We start from the raw sequence: 24,515 nt of genomic DNA, 5'->3' as shown, positions 1-24,515 counted from the left end.
AACAATGTGCCGTTACACGTTTCCCCTGCATTTGTTCCTCAGAACTGTTAAATATACTGCTCATCATTTTTCAATCGATCGAGCCTCTTAGGTCAAAGTAAGGATGCAGAGTAATACGCTTATCAGCGCTTATTGTACTGAAGCATAGCACAAGCCTGAATATAATCTACTAGAGCATGGTCTTGCGAGTCGTTGAAAGAGGGGTTAATTATTGGGAATATTCTTTCTGCAGCAGCAGATGAGGGTTGTACAAGGATAACCTTCATGACGACCAAACGACCAATGTGGCGATCGATCTGAGTGCTGTCGCCACCAGTTCACTTTGTCTTCTTCGCAGGCCATTGTGAAGTTATGGGCCGCAGCAACATAGTTAGGCAGTTCCGTGATTAAGCCATTTATTACATGGTTACCGTCCAAAAACGGAAATAATGGTAGGCCTTGTACAGTTGCTGGCGCAGGTCGCAGCCATTGCATAGCTTCCGGGCACATTATTCTAGTAGCCTTGAATGCGCTCAGCTTTTTGCACAAATCTGCATTGAATTTTCGCAAAAACCACTGAATTCCAGACTCGACACTCCTTTTGGCTTCCTGTTCCAGTGCTGCAACATTTTTTGTGGGATCTCCAGCCGTTATAACGACAGCTACTGCGTGGACATTTCGGAAATGTGGCACCTGACATGCATTCGCAACCGTTTGTAATCTCTCGAAGCACGAGAAGACTAGTGGGCCATCTCCCTCTAAAGCGTAAGTGGCTTTGACGAGTGGTTCACCCACATTAACGATGGCTGCTCAAGCTTATGGTTCAGAACTCTATCTGGATCATACGGGAAGTCGACCAGTTGTCGTGAAATTTGGGGAGCAATATTTTCTCTTTCAGCATTAGCCACGAATTCTTGTAAGTCACCAAACTGCTCCATGAGTTGTTTGTAGACTTCCCGCTTCGACCACCGACGAGTCTCGGAGTAACTCTTCGATTTAAGTCCGGTCTGTTCCTGCCACATAAGCCTCGCTTTGTGGCTATGCCCAAATAGGCGGATCCACAGATTGCCAAATTCACTTAAATTCGGGATAACAAAGTGATTGCCGAGATTATCCAGAGTGTGAGGAAAACAAACCACATTGAATTTCGCAGGGAATGTGAACTGGATGCAATTTAAGGCTGCTTAGTTTACGCTGGCGCCGTCTCTCATGACCGCTATCAATGAGTCTGCTCTCACTCCGTAGTCAACAGATAAACATTCTTTGAGAATTTGGGCAAGCTCGTCACCCTTTACTGATTTGGCACAAACATCAATTCTGATCAGTCGTCGCACAATACACCAATCATCGTTGACAAAACGGACCACGATCACGATCGCCTCTCCCTGTCTCGTGCTTCCATCAAAGATAATGGAAAGATTCCTTGTAAATTTCCCGCCACTGCCATCAGATGGTTCTCAACGAATTTCCTCTTTAATCCTTTGTATCTCTTGCTTGTATATCATTGGAATGTACTCCTTCATGTTAGAGGGATGAATAAGACGATAGCCTTGCTTTTCAAGGTCGGAGTCGGATGGTCGGAGTCGGATGGTCGGAGTCGGATGGTCGGAGTTTGTCTATCTTTTGTAAAGGGATTCCAGCTTTGGGAAACTCCTCTACCACCTGTAAACGGTATGCTCTCCTCAACTGGCAACGTGCAGTCCTTGCTCTGTGTATTGTCTTGTCTAAGCGCCTCCGTGGTAGTTTGAACTCGCTTCTTGGTTTTTTTCATCTTCGCTTGCTTGAGTCGTGCTTTCTGGAGGCAACATGATTTTAAAGTATGCTCTTTTTAGAGCATAGAAGCTCCTTGCAAGCGTCACAAGACCGTTAACCGTTTCGAAGACACAAACTTTCCCCGGGAAATTGTTTGATTCGATCGTTTTGCCTCTTTTTTTTTTTGGATCTGATATAGCTCTTTCGCTATATTTTCCTTTAGTCGGTTTCAAAATATGCTCCCGAGAGACTGAGGCTCTTTGTACGACATTGCCTGAAGAACTAGAGGTGTTCGACGAGGATCCGTTTGAAGAGGAGGTCGCCATCTTTTATCTAGGATCTCAGTCAACTCGCTAGCGAGTCGTACGAGTAGGGCCTGAAACCAACAAACGTTACAACGACTACAGTGAATCCATCGTAGGCGCAATACATTATTAGCGACAAACATTCCAGAAACATAATTTAGTCAAGAGAAGTATAATCAATACAAAATTACGAAAATTGTTCACATCATTGAAGTGAAAAAGCAGATTATGCCAGCAGTGCTTTTCTTTGAAAAAAGTTAAAAATCATGCTCGTTTTGCCAAATTATGCTCAAAATTATGCTGGCACAATCGAATCAAGCCTAGCTGCTGTTGGTGTGGAGTGTTCTGAAATGAGGCTGGAGACAAGACTAAAATACGTATGGGAGGTGAAAGAAAAGGGTAAGACGGGTATATGATTCAAATTCCTCCGTTTCCTTCCATATATTCCAGAGAGAAATATGTTTTTCGGTAAACTACAGCCCCCCCCCCCACCCCCAGTGCCTAAGATATAAGGTGACAAAATTGAAAAAAAAATCAACCGTGAGAGCAAAGTCTTCTTCCAAATGAGTATATATTTAGGGGAGTGTTTGTGAAGTGAGCTTCCACTTTACAGAATATCTTATCCAAGCCGTAGCCAGGACTTCTGGCTACGCCTTGACCTCGATGAACAGCTCAGATTCGATGTTCATATCGAGTCTTTATGTAAGAAGACTTCAAGGCGTATCGGCATACTTAACAGAATTAAGGCTTACTTACCAAGAACAGAGCGTATACTTTGTAATAATTCTTTAATTAAACCACTGATATTATATTTCAGTGTAACATGGACAAGCTGCTGTAGTCATGATATTATAAATAAGATATTTAAGCTGCAGAAATGCTGTGTTCGAATCATCCTTGACGCCCAACAATACCATGGCACTGTGGATCTATTTAATATTTTGGGGTGGGTGCCATATAACATCGAGTCTGACATCAAAAGATGCTTGATGGCCTACAAGAGGATTATGGGTACTTGCCCTGCCTAAATAAACGAACAGTTAGAACTAAACAACAGCCAGCACGGCAGAAATACGCAAGGTGCTAACTTAACCATTTTACCAAGGAGATACATTAGAGAGAAAGAGGGAGGCCGCACGTTTTCTGCAACAACCTCAAGATGTTGGAATCACCTCCCCCTTAAGCTACGCGCTTCTCAATCTGTAAATACTTTGAATAATGCTTTGTAAAAACATTTTAAATCAAGTCAGCTGAGGGATAAGAATTTTTACTCCTTTTTTAGATTATTCATTTTTAGATCGCGTGAATTGAGCAAAATGTTTTACCTTTAATTTTTTAGATCTTGATTTTTTGTACATTATGATTTTCAATTAGGTTTTAATTAAATTATTAATTAGGTTATTAATTATAATAGGTTTTTTTAAAAAATTACCAATGTTTATAGAGGGCCATATGTTCATTAGTTTTTAACTTTTAAGTGTCACCCTATTTAAATAAAGTTTGATTGATTGATTGATTGATCACCTTTAATTTACTTCTTCATTCCCGAGTCACGTTTGAAATTAAAAAATTAGTTCACGCGGACATGAAAAGATCTTATTATCTTTAATCACGATTCACGAATAAAGAAAAAATCAAATCACGATTCACGGGAAAAAAAATTGCTGAGTCACGTTTCACATAAAAAGTATATGGAACCCTCAATTAGCTTTGACTTCTGTTCTATAAAGATCAATCAGTAGCCAAGGGTTCATGCACTCTCATGAAGGGCTAATGCTTGAAATGTCAGCTCTAAAAACCGATCTTTACTGTGGCCAATTTACATTATCAACTCCATTAATAAAACCAAAATATCTTGAAACACCCCCACTGATGCGGCAACACAGCTTCTTTAGAAACTTACCCACTTTACTCATTCGCCTGAGATACTTTTTCCCATGAAGTCTTTTCAATCAGAGGATTTAAGAATGAAGTTGGTCATGTTAAAACTGATTAGTCTCTGTTATCATCTCCTCTTTTTATAGCCAGTTTCAATTTATGTGTATATAGTTTAAAAGGGGGCATCAAACCAGCTCCAAGCAAGACTTTGGTGACAGTCTGTTCTGGTTTTAAGACAGGGTAAACTCTCTTTTTTAATTCCTCTGACGGACCGTCAAACAACGACATGATCTGAAACGACTTTTGATGATCAGTGATTATCCATATCAAGGGGTGATGTAAACGTCAGTCCTGGAGATTATGCTCCTGATGGCCTGTCTTTCACAGACCACTGTGAAAGGATAATTTATATGGATCTGATAGAAAGAGGATGGAAAGAGGAAAACACAAATAAGAAAAAAAAAATCGAACCAAAATCATTAAAGAGGAAAAATAGTAAGAAAAGACGGAGACGCGGTCCAGGCTCTCTCGAACCTATTCGGTTAGGCCTGGAAACAAGCCACAAGCGTTATTCGAGGGTTCGCTTTGTTGCTTTCATCTTCATTTGAATTCTTTAGGGTATGGAGGATCTACATGCTATTACTGAAACTGAACAAACTTTATTCTGTTTGCACCACCACAGTTTCTGCAGAAACTTACCTTCTTTATTTTTAATATTGATTGCTTACTTGGATAAGACACTATCAGCCTTGTATTACACAAGGGGGCATAGGGGCTTGTCGAAAACAGGAACACGAGCCTAAACGGTCATCGAAATAAAATGCCAGAATAACAATTCACTCCACACCGTCTTCAACGTTTACTATGGTAATAACGAAGAGAATTTGTTTGAAAATCTGGAGCTTCTTAGATTGGTGATCGTTTCCTTTATTCTCATGACCTTTATATTTGCTTTGGAGAAGACACCCTTTTCAAAGTAGAAATTAGAAGCCAGTTACCCCTAGGTTAAAGGATTACGAATAATGTTGTTACCTGAAGTTAAGTAATAAGGAAACTATAAAAAATCAATGAACGAAGAAAAAAACGACAAAACACTTTTATTATTCTTCAAATGTAAAAACAGAAAAAGAAGAAAACACTCGACACTTAAAAGTCAGAGTTGACCTTTCGAATACATTTTACTTATGCACTATGATAATGACAATCCAATAAATTACTAGAGCACTTAGGAAATATTGGAAATTGCAATCTTTAAATGAACAAGCCTTAATGATTTTGCCCTCCTTAACAGATTTGATTGTTCAGGTATATGATTAGTTTGAGCATTAGTTTACTTTTCAAAAGAAAGAATTGTCACTGGTAAGCGAAGATGTAAGAAACTTTTGAATAGCAATGGGGCAGAATTTCCATCTGTAATTCTTACACTCTTCTGAGCAGGCAAAATGTTTGGTCGACATTTACCTTTTATCTTTTTACGTAATATTTTTTGCAAATATGCCGTCTGGATATTTTTTAAACTCTTTCAATCTTTTTTCCTTCTTTTTCTCAAAAATTTTCCCGTAGCTATGAGACCATCATTTCTTACCATAGCTATTATCTCGTCCCCAGAGTTCCACGGCTAAGGGACCTGGAAATTAAGATGGAAAACTGGGAACCAGCTATACTTCCGCTTTCGACATTTTTTTATGTGTTTTCGTTATCAGCTACATTTAAGCGGATTTTTCTTAAGGAAAGTAAGTGATGGAGGACATCCAGCCTATCTCAGTTGCTGAACAAGCATCATTCTGTGTGGAACTGATGAAACGCCTCAACATTGAGCGAAAACAAGATTATTTATGCGACATTACTTTGGTGTCTAAGGACAACAGAGAGTTAAAGGCTCACAGAAATGTTCTTTCCGCCGCAAGTCTGTTCTTTTGCAAGCTTCTTCAGAGCGACATGAAGGAGAATCGAGAAGGGACTGTTTGCTTTGAAGAAATTTCAGGATCCGTTATGGAAGATGTTTTGGAATTCATTTACACTGGAACTGTTGAGGTGACTCAAGAGAATGCCGAGGAACTGATCGCCGCAGGAAATTATCTGATCGTACCGAGCTTGAAAACTATTTCAGGGCGGTTTTTGGAACGAGAAATGTCCAACTCCAACTGTATTTCAACCTTTTACCTTGCTGAGAAATATGAGTGTGACGAGCTTATCACCAACAGCAGGCGTTTCATTCACGAAAACATCGTTTCCGTGGCAAAACTGGATGAATTTTTGCAGTTGGAAGCTAAAGAGATCGAGAAGTGGATTTCGTCGGACGACATTACAGTCAAAGAGGAAGCTGATGTTTTTAAAATCATATTAGACTGGGTAAACCACAGAGAGAGTGTGCGAAAAACAGCATTTGAAGAACTGTTTGGTCATGTTCGACTCGGTTTTCTGTCGCGTGACTATTTGGAGGATGTCGTGACAAACGAACTGGTGCGTGAGAATTTTGCTTGTGTGAAGCTGGTCATGGATGCTGCCATGAAGATAGCTACCTTTGCTGATGAAGATCACCTCCCGCAGTCACCAAGAAAAGGGCTGGAAACACGTGTTATTGTAGCACGTGGTGGCAAGTACACTTTTTGTTATATTCCAGAAGAAGACCAGTGGAAGCGTTTACCAGATGGTACAGCGGAGTTGGAGGCCAGTACATCTAAGATGATAAAATTCCGTGATCAGTTGTTTACCTTTGGCAATTTTGAACGCTCAGAAAGATATGATCCTATTTTTAACGATTGGTCAGCCTTGAAATCGAGCGTAGATTCGTCTAACGTGGCTGTCGTTAAAGGAGAAATTTACGCTGTTCAAGTAAACACCATTAACCAGAGCACTACGATCACAAAGTACAATGTAGAGCTGTGTAGATGGGAGATAGTTAATCTCTCGTTTGATCAAGATTGTAGAGTAAATAGTTGTGTTGTTGCAGCTGGTAGGCACCTTTATATGATTGGAGGGTGGAAAACCCCACACACATGTTTCGCAGAATGTAATAGATTCGACACCGTGGAAAAGAAATGGGAAGAAATCGCTGGCATGCAGGAAGAAAGAGGTGGCCATACTGGGGTGGCCACTCGAGAGAAAATTTTCGTCGTTGGAGGGGTATCCAGAGGAAAAAGTTTAAAATCTTCCGAGATGTATGATATATCAACAAATAAATGGCAACTTTTTCAATGCCTAAATGTTTCTCGTTATTTTGGAAGTATGGTACAACTGAATGGAAAGCTGTACGTACTGGGTGGATTGAAGAAAAGCAACGTAAATGAACTGAGTGTTGAATGCTTTGACACTGCTGAGGACAAATGGATTCAGAAGACAACCATACCAGTGAAAAGCATCTCTGCAGCACATAATTCGTTTATCGGATGTGTACTGAGGCTTTCTAAAGGAGTCCTAGACGAACTAAGTGTAATAGAAGTGTAGTCTCTCAGTCACTCTACGACTTTAAAAAGCTGACAGTGCACACTATTTAGAGACTGGCCATTGGCAGAGGGGACCTCAGGAGAGATTTACCTCAGGAGGCAAATCACGCCTCACGCTAGTTCACAAATTCACGCAAGAGAACATAAACTTGTATTCTCCTGATCCACGTTTGAATCACAGTCGCCCTTCTGCAAAAATTGGCGCGTGGACTCCTAGACTCATTCAACGTTTCAGTTTGCTTTTAATGATTTGATTAACCAATGACATCCAGACTTTCCAACTTTTAAAGCGTCTTTTTTCTGAAAATTAAAAGGAATTGCTACCTTAGGTGCAGCGGATGAAGCTCGTTGTTGAAGACATGATCTTTTCGTGTTACAATTAGGATGAAAATCGGATGAAAGGAGCTTTGATGAAAAGTGTATTTATATGTGCGACATAAAGTTACTTCAACTGCGTGAGTAACATGGTTTCTGCTCATGCGTGCAGTCGTTTCTTCTCGGTAGGAAGGAGGACTGGACTCGAGAAAGCGGCGAAAAAAATCTTGCCTAAATTTAAATGCAAAAATGACCATCGTTTAGGAGCTGTCTGCGGAGAATAGAGAAAATATTCGACCAACAAATTAGTCATGATAGCCGATTTGATTAATCAAAAGAGACGAATAAAGAAATTTTGGATTTTTGAAGTGAAGTTTTACGTCGCGAAAAGTCGCTTAACTTTTCACGTAAGAGAATTAGCCGAAATATTTTAGCTGAAATACAGCCAGTGACAGTCAAAACTATAACCGTTACTGAGTTTCTTGATCTTTTTCTCTAGTTTGATTTTTTCGCTGTTTTTTAGCTGGTTTGGGTCCATTCGTCGTCTTAGTTTTTGTTATTTTTTTTTATTATTATTAATCAGCATTCTGCATTTTGAATCTATTAAGGATGTAACTAAATCATTGATTTAAAAACTATGGTGACGAGCTGGCGTACATCGAACAGAGCAATTACATAACGTACTTAGCCCTACACACCCCTACATTAGTATGTATATTCTCCATACTGTCCGTTAAGGTGCTGACAAGGAGAATTTGTTTATCTATCAAGAGCTTCTTTTGTTGGTGATCATTTCCTTTATTCTCATGATTTGACTTGGGGTGATATTGTGAGGAGAAATTAGTTGTTAACTTTTCTAGGTGTCAAAGGGTGAATGGAAATAATTGCTAGGGTAATGGAATATTTTTGTCATCATTTTCTCTTGTTGTGATCTAGCTATTTATGGCTTGTAAACATGGAAGAGAAGCCAAGTTGGTTACACCTGTCTAAAAATTCATAGAAAAGAGAAGGTACATTTTGGTATGACAAGTATAATTCAAATCATCTTCTGATTGACGTGAAGTGTAGACTATTCATGTAACATCAGTGTCAATCTTGTTCCCTGAGTCCTTGCCTTGCCTGACGAAGACTGAAAGAGCGAACGAGAGATATTTTGTGCCGAGCTTGTGATAGATGGGGCGTGTTCACGTCGTTTTTTCTTCCTTAATAGGGAGCTAAAGCAACCACGACGACGACGCTGGGTACGACGCCAAGTAAAAAATTAATTTATATTTTATGAGCGAAATTCACAGTTGTCTAGATCTGTTCGGTTCGTTAATGGCTCTAAAATCGTGCTCGAGCTAAATGTGCAATGGCGGCGTGTAATTCCAAATGGAAATACGAAATATTAGCCGTCGTCGTCCACGTTCCGTACAGGACGCAGAATTTGGTCATTTCACGTTGTTGTTTTGCAGAGGATGGCAAAAAAATGTACAAAGATTTATAACGCACGTGCATAGCCATTGTTCTGCTCATTAAACCTTTTGTTGGATGACGTTCTCGTTGCCGTCGTCGTCGTGGTTTGCTTAAGCTCCCTAATATCTCTGTTGTCAAAACGTTAACTTCTTATACTCGTCTCTTAAGGCATTCTGGGGCTGAAACTCGAGGGGGTCTCGGTGTCTTTCCCGAGTGTTGCTCATCACTAAGAGATATTTGGAGGGATCTGTTCTTAGAAACAAGGACATTCTGTGGAAGATGGAAGACTTACAGCCAATGTCAGCCACTGAGGAAACTTCTTTCTGTGTGGAATTAATGAAGCGCCTCAACATGCAGCGAAAACAAGATTACTTGTGCGATTTTGCTTTGTTGACGAACGATGACAGAAAGTTAAACGCTCACAGAAATATCCTTTCCGCCGCAAGTCCGTTCTTTTGCAAACTTCTTCATAGTGACATGAAGGAGAATCGAGAGGGGGTTGTTCGGTTTGAGGAGATTTCAGGATCTATTATGGAAGATGTATTGGAATTCATCTACACAGGAACTGTAGAAGTAACTTCTGAGAATGCCAAGGAATTGATCGCCGCTGGTAACTACTTGATAATGCCGAGCTTGAAGAAAATTTCAGGCCGATTTCTGGAACGAGAAATGACCAGGTCCAACTGCATTTCAACCTTTTATTTTGCCGAGAAATATGATTGTGGCGAGCTTATTGACAATAGTCAGAAATTCATCCGTTCAAACTTCTCGTCCGTAGCGACAATGCATGAATTCTTACGCTTGGATGTTATGGAAACGGAACGTTGGCTATCAAGTGATGACATTTCGGTCGAAGTGGAAGCAGATGTTTTTAAAATCATTTTAAAGTGGATTGAACAAAATGAAAGTGAGCGGAAAGGAGCTTTGGAGAAGTTGTTTCGTCACGTTCGATTGGACTTCTTATCGCGTGACTATTTAATTGATGTCGTGACAAACGAATTTGTCCAAGAAAACTTTGTTTGTTTAAAGACGGCCCTGGATGCGTTGAAAAGGGCCACCTTTTCAGATGAAGTTTGCCATACTCAGTCACCGAGAATAGGGTTCGAAACAAGCGCCATTGTGGCTTGGGGAGGAGAGTACTTCTTATGGTATCTTCCTGAGAAGAACGAGTGGAAGCTTTTAGCCGACACGCCCGACAGCACCGAGTTGCCCATCGTAGCTGACACCGTTGTTCAATGTCGTGGTCAGCTGTATGTTTTTTCTGCTGCTGAATTTGTAAACAGATATGATCCAGTTGTCAACAGTTGGTCCTCGTTGGACCTCTTCGTAGACGATGATTACTACAAGATGGCTGTCGTTAGAGGAGATATCTATGCTGTGGGGAAGCTTGACACAAGTGAAGAGCAAACCAAAGTCATCAGATATAACATTGAGTTGTGTGCATGGGAAACAGTTCTCTCATCTCACAGTGGCTTTAGACAGGATGCTTGTGTTGTTGCAGCTGGCAGACATCTCTATGTGATTGGTGGGCGGCATTCGGAAGGTCGATATGTTGCGAAAGCTGAGAGATTTGACACTGTGAAAAACACATGGGAGGAAATTGCTGACATGAAGGAAGAAAGAGGCGATGCTTTTGGAGTGGCCATGAAAGAGAGAATCTTTGTTGCTGGTGGAAGGCACAGAGAGAGAAATTCATTGTTACAAACTTGTGAGATGTACGATATTTCAGCAAATGAATGGCAACTTGTTGGGAGCTTGAATGCTCCTCGTGTACATGGTAGCATGGTTTGTCTCAATCAAAAATTGTATGTCCTGGGTGGAAAGAATGAACATGATAAAGCTGAACTAAATGTAGAATGTTTTGATCCAACAGAGGCAAAGTGGATCCAGAGGACAATCATACCAGTGAGGACGATTGAGAAAAAAAATAAGGACACGTTCATTGGGTGTGTACTGAAGCTTTCCAGAGGAATGCTGGATAGACTCAGTATTGTTGAGGAGTGACTCATTACTCTTACATGTATTAAGCAGAGATTATTTGTGGTTATTGTTAATAATATGTGTAATTAGTTTAGTATACTTGATTTCCACCTTTTTGCTGAGGACATTTAACTCTTTTTATGAGCCAAAATTTGAACTGCCTTGAGTGAAGATTGAATGAAGAATATACCTAAAATTTTTTAATGACCACCTTACAGTTGTGTGCTTTGTTGCCAAGTCTTTGAAGACAACAGGAAGGCTCTTGAGGATGATTTGTCATGATAGAGATGGTAAATTGGTAACAGAGGAGTATTGAAGATAAAACACAGAAGAGTTTTAGTCTCAACAAATTGTCTGCCTTTACCCTTTCACTCCCAAGATCTCATTAGTAATTCACCTTACTGTCTGCATATAATTTTTATGTTGTTATTTTGGAGAGTTTGATACTGGATCAACTAATAATCCCCTAAATAGTAATTTTCATTATTCTCATCACACTTCTGCTTGATATTGTAATGATTATGTTGGGAGAAATTCTTTCTTGGTCACTTGTGGAAGTGAAAGGGTCAATAGCCAGGGTGACACTGGTATATAGCAATGGAGTGAACAAAATGGACTGTAAAATGGACTTTTTAAAGGCAGATATACAAAATAGCACTTAGCTCAGCCCCACAACTAGGATTGACTATTAAATTTTTGAATACTTGCTATTTGTCTGCAATTTTTTTTTAATGTTTCAGTACCAACAAAGTTTACTTCCATGAGCCTTTTTTGCATGCACAGAGAACTTTAGGGTATTAGGTACACAACTTTTGCATAACATGTTTAACCATTTATATATGTAATTATCTACTTATTCAGTTGTTGCCTAATTTTATAGAATTGATTGGTGGCAATCATTGTTAAAGGTATTAAGTTTAAGCAAAATTACTAAGCACAATAACAAAAGATTTCTCTCCAATTGATGAGAACACTCAGAGTTGCTTTAGGTGCCTGTTGAATACCAACTTTAAGTTTCTTGTGGGCTCTATAGCACCACTGGCAAAGAAGAGTAGACATGTAATGGTTGAAATGTTACTTGAGAGCAAGCATCTCGAGGGAATGAGAGATGTATGTATTATGTTAACTGTTGACACATACATAGCTACAATGGGTGACAAAAGTAGATTGTAAACATAATAAATAGAAATCATGTTACTTTCTCTCCAATAACTTTACTTGAAAGTCTCCCCTCTCCCCCACCCTCCAAACAATGTTGCTTGGTAATTACAATTGTTTAATACCAACAACATGCAGCACCATGGCAACATTTATACAAAGGAGGGGGGGGGGCTGGGATGATAAATGAGAGTTATAGAAACAATTCAAAAGTATAATAGCATGCCAAGACTTTTTAGAATCACCTAGCCTTTCTTCCTTAGAACTCTCCCCAATATATAACTTATTTCCCTTCAGTCTTATACTCTTCTCTTGAGGGATTTTGGGGCTGGATAGGGTGGGAACGAGGTAGAGAACTTCCCATTCTGACAACTTTCTTAAAGTATTCCACACCACTAAAAGGTATTTGGAGGGATCTGTCCCCGGAAACAAAGATATTCTGCAGAAGATGGAAGACTTACAGTCAATCTCAGCCGTTGAATAACCTACTTTCTGTGTGGAAATGATGAAACGACTCAACATTCAGCAACAACAAGATTATTTGTCCAAAGATAACAGCTAATTAAGAGTTAAAGGCTCACCGAAAATGTTCTTTTTGCCGCAAGTCCGTTCTTTTGCAGGCTTTTTCAGAGCGACATGAAAGGAAATAGAAAAGGAAATATTCGATTTGAGGAGATTTTAGGATAATGCTAGGGAAGATGTTTTGGAATTCATCTACACACTGGAACTGTCAAAGTAACTCCGGGGAATGCCAAGGAGCTAATCGCCGCTGAAAAATATCTGATCATACCAAGTTTGAAAACAGCTCGGCTTTAGGGCGGTTTTGGAACGAGAAATGTCGAACTTAAGCTTTATTTCAACCTTTTACCTCGCTGAGAAATATGAGTGAGACGAGCTTATCAACATAACAACGACAGTTTTTTTTATAAATTAACGAAAACATAGTTTACCTTGCAAAACTGGATGAATTTTTGCACTTGGAAACTACAGAAGTCGAGAGGTAAATTTCGAGTGACGAGATTAGATTCAAAGGGGAAGCTGAAGTCTTTAAAATCATATCAAGCAGGGTAAACCATAGTAGGAGTGAGCGAAAGGCAGGATCAGGATTTGATGAATTTTTTGGTGACGTTCGACCGGGTTTTTTGTTGCGTGACCGTTTGGAGGATGTCGTGAGAAAGGAAATCCCAGGGAAATCGTAGACATGCTGTTCTTTTACTGTTATTTTGTTTGAAGCTCTATTTTTGTATAGATTTGCAACGCAAATAGAAGCAAAATTTACACAAAATTCCCCGGGAAGGAAGATTACCGTTCATAACTCAATAGTTGTGCTGGATTTGAGCCGAGGTTATCCTTTATTCTTCATCTTTGTGCCCTCTGTACCTTTGAACAATTAAAATTTATATATCTTTTTATATATTTCTTCCTGCAAATATGCCTTAAGGATATTTTCTCAAAATAGTTCAGGTTCTGTCTTCCCCCCTGTATCCCAAGATTATGCCCACAGCCCTTTCGGGTCACCTTGGGGTTGTTTTGGCTAATCGTCCTCAAAGTCTTCCATCAAACTCGGAAAAAGAAAATCGAACGAGCGTAGGGAAAACTGGGAACCAGCTTTACTCGCTTTGGATATTTTCGCTGAGTAATCCACAATATCAGAAAAGTTTGAGCAGAAACTACCCACAGAAACAAGGAAATTCTGTAAAAAATGGAAGATATGTACAGGCTATCTTAGCCGCTTGACAGGAGCCTTTCTGTGTGGAACTGATGAAGCGCCTCAACATTCAGCGAAAACAAGATTATTTGTCCGACATCACTTTGGTTTCGAGAGACAACATAGAATTTAAGGCTCATAGAAATGTGCTTTCCACCGCAAGTCCGTTCTTTGACAAACTTCTTCGGAGTAACATGAAAGAGAATCGAAAAGGGATCGTTCGCCTCGAGGAGATTTTAGGATCTGTTCTGAAAGATGTTTTGGAATTCATCTACACTGGAACTGTGGATGTGACTCAAGAGAATGCCGAGGAACTGATCGCTGCAGGAAATTATATGATCATGCCGAGCTTGAAAACTATTTCAGGGCGGTTTTTGGAACGAGAAATGTCATCCATAAACTGTATTTCGACCTTTTACCTCGCTGAGAAATATGAGTGTGACGATCTTATCACCAACAGCAGGCGTTTTATTCATGAAAACATCGTTTCCGTGGCAAAACTAGATGAATTTTTGCACTTGGAAGCTAAAGAGATCGAGAAGTGGATTTCGTCCGACGAGATTACAGTCAAGGAGGAAGCTGATGTTTTTAGAATCATATTAGACTGGATAAACCACAGAAGGAGTGAGCGAAAAACAGCATTTGAAGAACTGTTTGGTCATGTTCGACTCGGTTTTCTGTCGCGTGACTCTCTGAAGGATGTCGTGACAAACGAACTGGTGCGTGAGAATTTCGCTTGTGTTAAGCTGGTGATGGATGCAACCGCACAGATGTCTAGCTTTGTTAATGAAGATGATTTTCTGCAATCACCAAGAAGATGTCTCGATACCCGTGCCATTGTAGTTCGTGGTGGCAAGTACACTTTTTGTTATATTCCTAGAGAAGACCTGTGGAGGCGCCTACCAGATGGTCTGAAGGACGAAAACGACTGGAACAATCGGATGATAAAATTTCGTAACCAGTTGCTCACTTTTACCGAAGATCAAATTTCAGAGAGATACGATCCTATTTTTAACATTTGGTCTGAGCTTAACTTGAGAAAAGATCGTGCAAAGTTTGCCGTTCTTAAAGGAGAAATTTATGCTGTTCGTGTTGACTACTATTGTACGAGAACTGTCACAGAGAGATACAACGTAAAGCGGTATGCGTGGGAGACAATTCACCCACATCATGAACTGTGTAGATGGGATGCTTGCGTTATTGCAGCCGGCAGCCATCTGTATGCGTTTGGTGGGAACATTCCACGCTCAAGTGAGTACGTTGCCATAGCTGAGAGATTTGACACTGTGGAAAACAAGTGGGAGAGAATTGCAGATATGTTGGAAGGAAGAAGCTACGCTTTTGGCGTGGCCTCTCGAGAAAAAATCTTCGTAGCTGGAGGAGAAAACATGACAGGAAGATTAAAAACTTGTGAGATGTACAATACGTTAACAAACGAATGGCACCTTGTTGCAAACTTGAAAGTCCCACGCTGTCATGGTAGTGTGGTTTGTCTGAACGGAAAACTGTACGTACTGGGTGGCACCCGAAGTGAACTAAGTGTTGAATGTTTTGACCCTGCAAATGACCAATGGATCCAGGAAACAACCATACCAGTGACAAACATTGACCCAGAAAATAACGACATATTCACTGGCTCTGTTCTGAAGCTTTCAAGAGAATTACTAGACAAACTTATGATTGTTGAGCAGTAGTCTCTCTGACACTTTACAGCTTTATAAGAATTAGTCATGTTGTTCATAGCAGACAGTTGGCACAGCCATTTTTTTTATTACCTTAATTTAGAAGCTCGCCCAAGGAAAGGCTGGGTTAAATCAAAGGTCCCCTCTTATAAGTCACCGTTTACTTTGAACCTTATACTTAAAACTCTCTCTGGGAGGGAAAACAAGTGTGAGTTGTTTTTCTTCTAAATTAGAACTAGGATCCTCCTGTCATCCTAATCTTTGTACCCTATGCCCTTTTGCTTGCGTTTATATTCAATCAGGGACCAATAATTAATTATTACTCGGGCCAACAGAGGGATTTTGGGGGATTAAACCTTTAACTCCCAAGATCTGATTGTCAATTCTCCCTGCTTGCTGCTACACATTTTCTTGTAAATTAGTTACAGGAATTTGCTGTTACATCAAGATAGCAACTTTTACCTGATAAGTTTGAGTATCCTCATTATATTTAGCTGGATAATGTATGATTCAAGGGTGACATTGTAAGGAGATATTAGATGCTAATCATTCTTGGGGATCAAAGGGTTAACTTTGTAAAATTACTTCAATGCATGTAAGAAAATAGTCATTTATTTAAAGAATGACATATAAGAAAATTGTTCTAAGCACAAAACAGAGAAGAGCTAGTTGTGAGGGCTTGAGCCCCACCCAGTTACAATTTCACTGTCAGATTATATTCTATCAGCTGAGCTACATAAAAGTAGTTGGTGACCCAGGCCACTGAATGTTAAGTAAATATAACGAGAAAAATGTTGTGTTTTGACCACTTGGATTATAAGATGAAATGTACAGACTGAAAGCTCTCTCCATAAACACTCCCCTAAAAAAATGCAGTATACAATTATAAAACGGAAGCTTTTACAGGCTTTCAAATATAAGTGCATGTATATTTTATACTGAAATGCTACCAGTCCAAATAAACAGCTAACTCATAGTATAACCAATCCCACAGCCTATTTGAGATGCCATGTGTCTTTACTTCTGAAATTTTTCATTGGGTTGGGAGGAAGGGGGGGGGGGGGCAAATGAAATGATAATTTGTGAGAGGATTGGGCTATTTACTGGGTTCATGAGTGACAGGTGACAGGTATCCTGTATTCAATAATGGCTAAAATGTATTTTTATTTTAAGGATGTTTCTATAACAAGCTTAATTCAAGTGGGCTTGCTTAATTTAACCCTTAAACTCCCAAGGTCTGATTGTTCAGTCTATCCTCTAGTTACTACAAATTTCCTTGTATATTGGTTATGAGAATTTGGTGTTAGATCAAAAGAACAACTTCAGCCTGATAAGTTTAATTATTCCTATTACCAATTTGCTAGATATTGTGTGGATATTACAAGGAGAAATTACATGTTAATAACTTCTGGGAGTTAAAGGGTTTAGCAAAAAGTAAGTCAGATGGGACTCTAATCCTGGATCAAATAAACTGACTTTTTTTGATTGAGCAAAACCTAATTAACATTTGTGAAAAGAAAACTCTACAAAATTGTGCTAAAGTAAAACATGCCAATAGTGAGCACTATTTCTATTGTTTATAATTAGCATTTTTAAATTACAAACTTCATTTCCTCTTTCTAGAAGTTCTCAGATGTGTCAAGATGAGTGATGCTAGTACAAATATTTCCAAAACACTGGCTACTTAAAAAAACAGAAACAAAAAAATTAACATTAAAACAAAACTTAAAACATTTAGTTTTAGGAAAGAAAAATATTTTTTAACTTATCAAGGATTTGGTCTCTATGAGAGAAAAAAAGGCCAAGTCTTGTTGTTCTCTTGGCATAGCAACATTCTGCAGGGAAAATTCAATCATTTTCCATCTTGACTCAAGTTGATGGGAAAGTTTGGTCATTGTTCTATCTACGGGTAACCTTATCTATCTTTGATCCAGGGGATTCTATTACTGTCACATATTGTTTCTTCAGTGCATTTTCTTGAGGTTACTTTCTTTCATTTGAGTACAGTTTATGCCCAGTTATTAACTAACTAAATCCTCTTCTTCTGGATCAGCAAGATAATCCAATACTCTTCTGGAGAACCTTAGCACACAGCCTTTAAATGCCTGTTCATTCTTCCCATCCTCCTTCACTGGTATGGTTGTCTTCACAATTTGCTTGCCCTGTTTATAACAATCAAGTGAATGTTCTGGGTTTTTCTTGGTTTGGTCAAAGCCACCCAGCACATACAATGTTCCATAAAGACAAAGCATGTTTACCATGTGTGCTGTAAACATTCAAGTTTGCAGTTAACTGCCATTAACTGGTGGAAATGTCTAAGCATGTCTGTGATTTCTTCCCATTTCTTTTCCATAATGTCAGATCTGTCAGCTTTTAGCAGGTATTCTGAGAAATAAGGAAACTATAAAAAAATCAATGAACAAAAACTAAATTTTTCTTAAACACAAAAATCCGAATGTAAAACAGACAAGAGAGAAAACACTTGACACTTAAAAGTGAGAGTTAACCTTTCGATTACACTTTAGTTAATATGCACTATGATATGGACGAGCAGTAAATATTTTGGCCTCCTAGACAGATTTTATTGTACAGTTAGGATTAGTTCGAGCATTAGTTTATTTTTCCAAAGAAAGAATTGTCACTGGTAAGCAAAGGTATAAGAAACTTTTGAATACAACGAACCAATGGTCTTCCAAAGGGGCCAGTATTTCGATCTGTAAATCCTGCACTCTTCAGGGCCAGAAATTTTTTGGGCGACCTTTGCCTGTATCATTTTACGTGAAATCTTTTTTCGGAAATAGAGGCCAAGTATGAGACCATAGACCATAGCTATTATCTCGTCCCCAGCGAACCACGGCCAAGAGACTCGGAAAGTAAGACGGAAAACTGGGAACACTTAGACTTCAGCTTTCTATCTTTTCCGTGTGTTTTTCATTATCAGCTACATTTAAGCGGATTCTACTCAAGGAAAGTAAATGATGGAAGATATCCAGCCTATTTTAGTTGCTAAACAAGCATCAATCTGTGTGGAACTGATGAAGCGCCTCAACATTCAGCGAAAACAAGATTATTTATGTGACATTACTTTGGTGACGAACGACGACATAGAGTTTAAGGCTCACAGAAATGTTCTTTCCGCCGCAAGTCTGTTCTTTTTCAAGCTTCTTCAGAGCAACATGAAAGAGAATCGAGAAGGGATTGTTCGGTTTGAGGAGATTTCAGGATCCGTTATGGAAGATGTTTTGGAATTCATCTACACTGGAACTGTGGAGGTGACTCAAGAGAATGCCGAGGAACTGATCGCCGCAGGAAATTATCTGATCATACCGAGCTTGAAAACTATTTCAGGGCGGGTTTTGGAACGAAAAATGTCATACGCGAACTGTATTTCAACCTTTTACTTCGCTGAGAAATATGATTGTGACGAGCTTATCACCAACAGCAAGCTTTATATTCACGACAACATCGTTACCGTGGCAAAACTGGATGAATTTTTGCAGTTGGAAGCTAAAGAGATCGAAAAGTGGATTTCGTCCGACGAAATTACAGTCAAAGAGGAAGCTGATGTTTTTAAAATCGTACTAGACTGGGTAAACCACAGAAAGAGTGAGCGAAAAACAGCATTTGAAGAACTGTTTCGTCATGTTCGACTCAGTTTTCTGTCGCGTTACTGTTTAGAGGATATCGTGACAAACGAACTGGTGCGTGAGAGTTTCACTTGTGTTAAATTGGTCATGGATGCAACCGTACGGATGGCTACCTTTGTTGATGAAGATGATATTCTGCAATCACCAAGAATATGTCTTTATACACGTGTCATTGTAGCTCGTGGTGGCATGTACACTTATTGTTATCTTCCTGAAGAAGACCTCTGGAAGCGCCTACCAGATGGTCTGAAGGAGCAAAACGCAAGTTCAACTCGGATGATAAAATTTCGTGGCCAGTTGTTCACATTCACCAATGATCAAAATTCAGGGATATACGATCCTGTTTTTGACGTTTGGTCCGAGCTGAACTTGAGCGCAAATTCTGCAAAGGTGGCTGTTCTTAAAGGAGAAATTTATGCTGTTGAAGTTGACAACTTTTGCAGGAAAACTTCCACGAAGAGGTACAATGTAACGCAGTATGCATGGGAGACAATTCACTCATATCATGAACAGTGTAGACTGGATGCTTGTGTTATTGCAGCCGGCGACCATCTGTATGCGTTTGGTGGGAACATTCCTCAATCAAGTGACTACGTTGCCATAGCTGAGAGATTTGACACTTTGAAAAACAAATGGGAGAGAATTGCAGATATGCTGGAAGGAAGAAGCTGCGCTTTTGGCGTTGCCTCTCGAGAAAAAATCTTTGTAGCTGGAGGAGAAAACATGACAGGAAGATTAAAAACTTGTGAGATGTACAATACGTTAACAAACGAATGGCAACTAGTTGCAAACTTGAAAGTCCCACGCTGTTATGGTAGTATGGTTTGTCTGGACGGAAAGCTGTACGTACTGGGTGGAGAAAGTAATTTAAACCGAAAGGAACTAAGTGTTGAATTTTTGCACCCTGCAAACGACCAATGGTTCCTCCAAACAACCATACCCGACCTCGACCCACAAAATAATTCATTCACTGGCTGTGTTCTGAGGCTTTCTGAAGAATTACTGAACCGACTTTCTAATTTTAGTAATTACTAGACAAACTTATGATTGTTGAGCAGTAGTCTCTTTGACACTTTACAGCTTTAGAATTAGTCATGTTGTTCACAGCAGACAGCAGACACAGCCCTTCATTTTTTATTACCTTAATTTAGAAGGTCACCAAAGGATAGGCTGAGTTAAATCAATGGTCCCTTCTCACTAGTTATCGTTTGCTGTAAACCTTATACTTTAAACTGTCTCACTAGAGATAGCATGTGTAGTCATGTTTACAGCACTGGAATTCTAAGTCTTTAGGCACCTTTCACACTGAAAGCTTCTCAAGTCCAAACCGTAGCATTGCTTGAATGGACATAGGGGCGTACCAGGGCCTGAGAGAGTAAAATCGGCAAAAGTTTTCCTCTAGACTTTGTCCTATTTGAATGAATTTCCTTCAAATCCAGAAACCAATAAGAAGTCAGGTTTGAAGAAGAGAAACGGGAAGCAGATTAGTGAATAACAGTAAGAGTAAAATGGCTATTTTATTCATAAAAACTGAAAAACATTGTCAACCTAAAGGAAGATCCTGAAACGGCTCGGAGTTCCAACCTCAAAGACGCGACGATTTTAAGTGCCTGTATAATTTGGAAAACATGTCTTAAATTAATAGAACTAAATCCATCAAACCAGAAAGCCTTAAGGAAAATAATTAAATAATTTTTTCAATGCTTAGTGGGGGGAAGGGAATGGGGGGGGGGGGGGGTTTGAAGATTTTGGGAGGTGCGCACAACCGACTACCTTATTTGAGGTTACATTATTGCATGATAATTTCCTTCTTTCACAACTAACTTAGTTGAAGAAAAACAATAGGAGAACAAAGCGAGGTTGACAAACCCTATACAAGTTGAACTTTTAATAAGAACTTTAGGATCGTGTTTTACATCAAATTGTAAAATTATCCAAATAATTTTGGCTAAAATGAAATCCTTCATCAAGATATCGAAGTAACAGATTTTTCAGATTTTTCCGTTCAAGATACATTGCTTTTAGATTAGGAAGGATTTTCCTTTTTATTCAATGTGGTTAGCCTATGTTTTTAATTTGAGATATTCGAAATTACAAAAAAAAAGGTTGACAGCAATGTTGTGAGGAGTGTTTACAAGTTCAGAGAAAGATGCGATAGAAAATGTGAAAAAGAAAACTTGACTGCACTCTTGAAACTATAGCAGGTAATTTAGTGTTACCAACTGGGTTGAGCGATCGCTCTGACGAAGGGCTAACGCTCGAAACGTCAGCTTTTTTACTCTTTACGGTGGCTAATTTACGTTTTCAACCCAGTTGGTAACACTAAATTACCTGCTATACTCTCCCACCGACGCAGCACCACAGTTTCTTTAGAAACTTACCCCTTTACTCTCTTGAAACTATATCCAACTGTAGAAGTTACCAACAAGCTGGTTTTTCTACTCGTCCCCAGAGTCTCTCGGATAATTTGTGGTCTGAAAGAGGAGGCTTGGGAACGAGTTGGACAACTTCCGCTTTCGATATCTCTCCTTAGTATTCCACGTCACCACAAATATTGGAAAGTCTCTCCTCGATAATAATAGCATTCGGTAAAAGATGGAAGACTTACAGCCAATGTCAGCTGATGGGCAAACTTCTTTCTGTGTGGAATTGATGAAACGCCTCAACATTCAGCGAAAACAAGATTACTTGTGCGACATTACTTTGGTGACGAACGACAACAGAGAGTTAAAAGCTCACAGAAATGTTCTTTCCGCCGCAAGTCCGTTCTTTTGCAAGCTTCTTAAGAGCGAAATGAAGGAGAATCGAGAGGGAATTATTCGATTTGAGGAGATCTCAGGATGTGTCATGGAAGATGTTCTGGAATTCATCTACACTGGAACTGTGGAAGTAACTCAAGAGAATGCTAAGGAACTGATCGCCGCAGGAAACTATCTGATCATACCGAGCTTGAAAACTGTTTCTGGTCGATTTCTACAAGGAGAAATGTCTAATACAAATTGCATCTCGACCTTTTATTTAGCTGAGAAATACGACTGTATCGAGTTAATCCGCAACAGCAGGAAATTCGTCCACGAAAATTTCGCATCCGTAGGAGAAATGGATGAGTTTTTGAGCTTGGAAGCTAAAGAGGTGGCGGCGTGGATTTCAAGCGACGAGATTGCTGTGGAAGCGGAAGCCGACGTCTACAAGATTATACTTAAATGGGTTGAACACAGCAAGAGCGAGCGAAAAGCAGCATTTGAAGAGTTGTTTCGTCACGTCCGGCTGGATTTCCTTTCGCGTGACTGTTTGGAGGATGTCGTGACAAACGAACTAGTTCGTGAGAATTTCGCTTGTGTGAAGCTGGTCATGGATGCTACTGTAAAGATGGCTACTTTTGCGAGTGAAGATGATCTCCCACAGTCACCAAGGAAAGGTCTGGAAACACGTGTGATTTTAGCATGTGGTGGCAAGTTCACTTTTTGTTATCTTCCTGAAGAAAACCAGTGGAAGCGGCTGTCAGATGGGTCAACCGAGAGAAATCAGAAAACACAAATGCTAGCATTTCGTGATCAGCTGTACACATTTAAGGAATTCAGCAAGGCAGAGAAGTATGATCCCGTGTTCAATGGCTGGTCAAAGTCCGATCTGAGAGACTTATCAGCAGATAGCGCCATTGTGACTGTTGTCAAAGGGGATATGTACGCCATTGAAGTTAACAAACCCGTTGGAAAGTCTACTATCAAGAGATACAATGTGGAGCTTTGTACATGGCAAACAGTTGTGGAATCTCCCCAAGGCTGCAGGAACAGTTGTTGCGTTATTGCAGGTGGCAGTTATCTGTATCTTTTAGGTGGATCGACCCCTGGCAATGCTAGTTATGTCTCTAAAGCTGAGAGATTCAACATTGCGGAAACCCATTGGGAGGAAATCGCTGATATGCAACAAGGAAGAGGTGGTGCCTTTGGAGTGGCAAGTGAAGGAAAGATTTTTGTCGCTGGAGGCTTAAACGAAAAGAACAAGGTGACAAAAAAATGCGAGATGTACAATGTCTCTACCAACGAATGGCACTTCATTGGAAGCTTAAACACTTGGCGTGTGTATGGCAGCATGGTATGTCTGAGTGGAATATGCTATGTACTGGGTGGCACCAAGAATAATAGGGATAGATTACTATCAGTTGAATGTTACGACTCTACAGAAGACAAGTGGATTGAGAAGATATCCATACCAGTCGAAAGGTACTCAACTGAAAATAAGGACACATTCACTGGATGTGTAATGAAGCTCTCTAAAGGAGTACTTGCAAAATCTGACTCTATCAAGGAAAAGCCCATCGGCTCTTTATTTGGGGAGCCGGGCACCACGTCATCTCGCTACGGCGCCTTGAAAAATTTCACCTCAGCCCCTACCGCTGGCTTCAACTTTGGCACCCCCTTGGGCCTTAGCGCCCCCACGGGCATTAGCACCTTCAACTTTGGCAGCATTCAGTCAAACCAGCCTGCCGCGGCTCCTGTTCCTGTATTTGAGTTGTCTGATGATGATGACTGACTGACTTAGTTAGCTTCGATACAATCCCCTTTAATTTGCTTCAAGGAGACAGTTAAAAGTTTTTCTTGCGAGTGTTCAAAGTTAAGAAATGTTCAAACTGTTTCGTAGTCAGTAAACAAGAGACAAAACAATACGACATCTTACACGTCATGGTCATGTGATATCCCGTGTGTGATTTCACTACAGTTGTTCGACAGTAAAACATAATCTTGCATGTTAAAAAAATATAGTCTTGTATAAGTAGCACACAGATTTACTAATAACAAGATTCTTCAATAAATGTAAAGGAGGATGCGCAATGCAGAAAGCCGCTACAAGTTCAATTTCATTGTTGCTCATAGTTATAATTTTCTTCTTGATTGTTCCATATCACCATGAAACTTCAGATTCCAATGACCTTTTATGCTTTTTATAGTTTGGAGACTCGGCGATGTCATTTTCGATCTTTAAGTCCTCATTAACTCAAGAGATTTCTTTAAAAAAACATACAGTTTTCTGTAAATTATTTATATTGTATAGACAAGACACATTCATTTGAAGGACGACGCGTATTTTCGTTTTATAACGAGTAAATGCAAGAGAAATGATAATTGTTTACGATTAATTAATAAGCCTTAGACGATTTTTGTGTTATAAGACAGTAATTAGTGAGTAAGCTGTTCCACAATGAAAACAAA

The 24,515-nt window shown here is 39.6% G+C and overlaps 6 protein-coding genes and 1 pseudogene across 6 annotated transcripts in view; 5 read left to right on the top strand and 2 right to left on the bottom strand.

Annotated features, from left to right (window-relative positions):
* Positions 1–24,515, bottom strand: part of LOC113683725 (intraflagellar transport protein 74 homolog) — a 118,970-nt gene that overhangs the window by 64,616 nt on the left and 29,839 nt on the right. The window lies entirely within an intron of this gene.
* Positions 17–2,070, bottom strand: LOC149037174 (uncharacterized; annotated as a pseudogene).
* Positions 5,591–8,717, top strand: LOC113683719 (kelch-like protein 7). Its single transcript, XM_027200988.2, has one exon. The coding sequence runs from the start codon at positions 5,655–5,657 to the stop codon at positions 7,359–7,361; it is 1,707 nt and encodes a 568-aa protein (XP_027056789.2). The 5' UTR covers positions 5,591–5,654; the 3' UTR covers positions 7,362–8,717.
* Positions 9,322–12,307, top strand: LOC113683722 (kelch-like protein 7). The gene has a single exon (XM_089186762.1). It carries the CDS (start codon positions 9,410–9,412, stop codon positions 11,132–11,134), a length of 1,725 nt encoding a protein of 574 aa, XP_089042888.1. The 5' UTR covers positions 9,322–9,409; the 3' UTR covers positions 11,135–12,307.
* LOC149037173 (kelch-like protein 2) lies at positions 13,872–17,147 on the top strand. The gene has a single exon (XM_089186768.1). The coding sequence runs from the start codon at positions 14,030–14,032 to the stop codon at positions 15,668–15,670; it is 1,641 nt and encodes a 546-aa protein (XP_089042894.1). The 5' UTR covers positions 13,872–14,029; the 3' UTR covers positions 15,671–17,147.
* Positions 18,499–20,973, top strand: LOC113683723 (kelch-like protein 24). The gene has a single exon (XM_027200992.2). It carries the CDS (start codon positions 18,634–18,636, stop codon positions 20,338–20,340), a length of 1,707 nt encoding a protein of 568 aa, XP_027056793.2. The 5' UTR covers positions 18,499–18,633; the 3' UTR covers positions 20,341–20,973.
* LOC113683720 (kelch-like protein 25) lies at positions 21,679–24,150 on the top strand. Its single transcript, XM_089186752.1, has one exon. The coding sequence runs from the start codon at positions 21,901–21,903 to the stop codon at positions 23,836–23,838; it is 1,938 nt and encodes a 645-aa protein (XP_089042878.1). The 5' UTR covers positions 21,679–21,900; the 3' UTR covers positions 23,839–24,150.

This window comes from Pocillopora damicornis, chromosome 11 (assembly GCF_964200805.1).
Source record: "Pocillopora damicornis chromosome 11, jaPocDami1.2, whole genome shotgun sequence".
Classification (NCBI taxonomy): domain Eukaryota; kingdom Metazoa; phylum Cnidaria; class Anthozoa; order Scleractinia; family Pocilloporidae; genus Pocillopora; species Pocillopora damicornis.
Note: the sequence above shows the minus strand (reverse complement) of the source record. Positions and strands in the feature narration are given on the sequence as shown.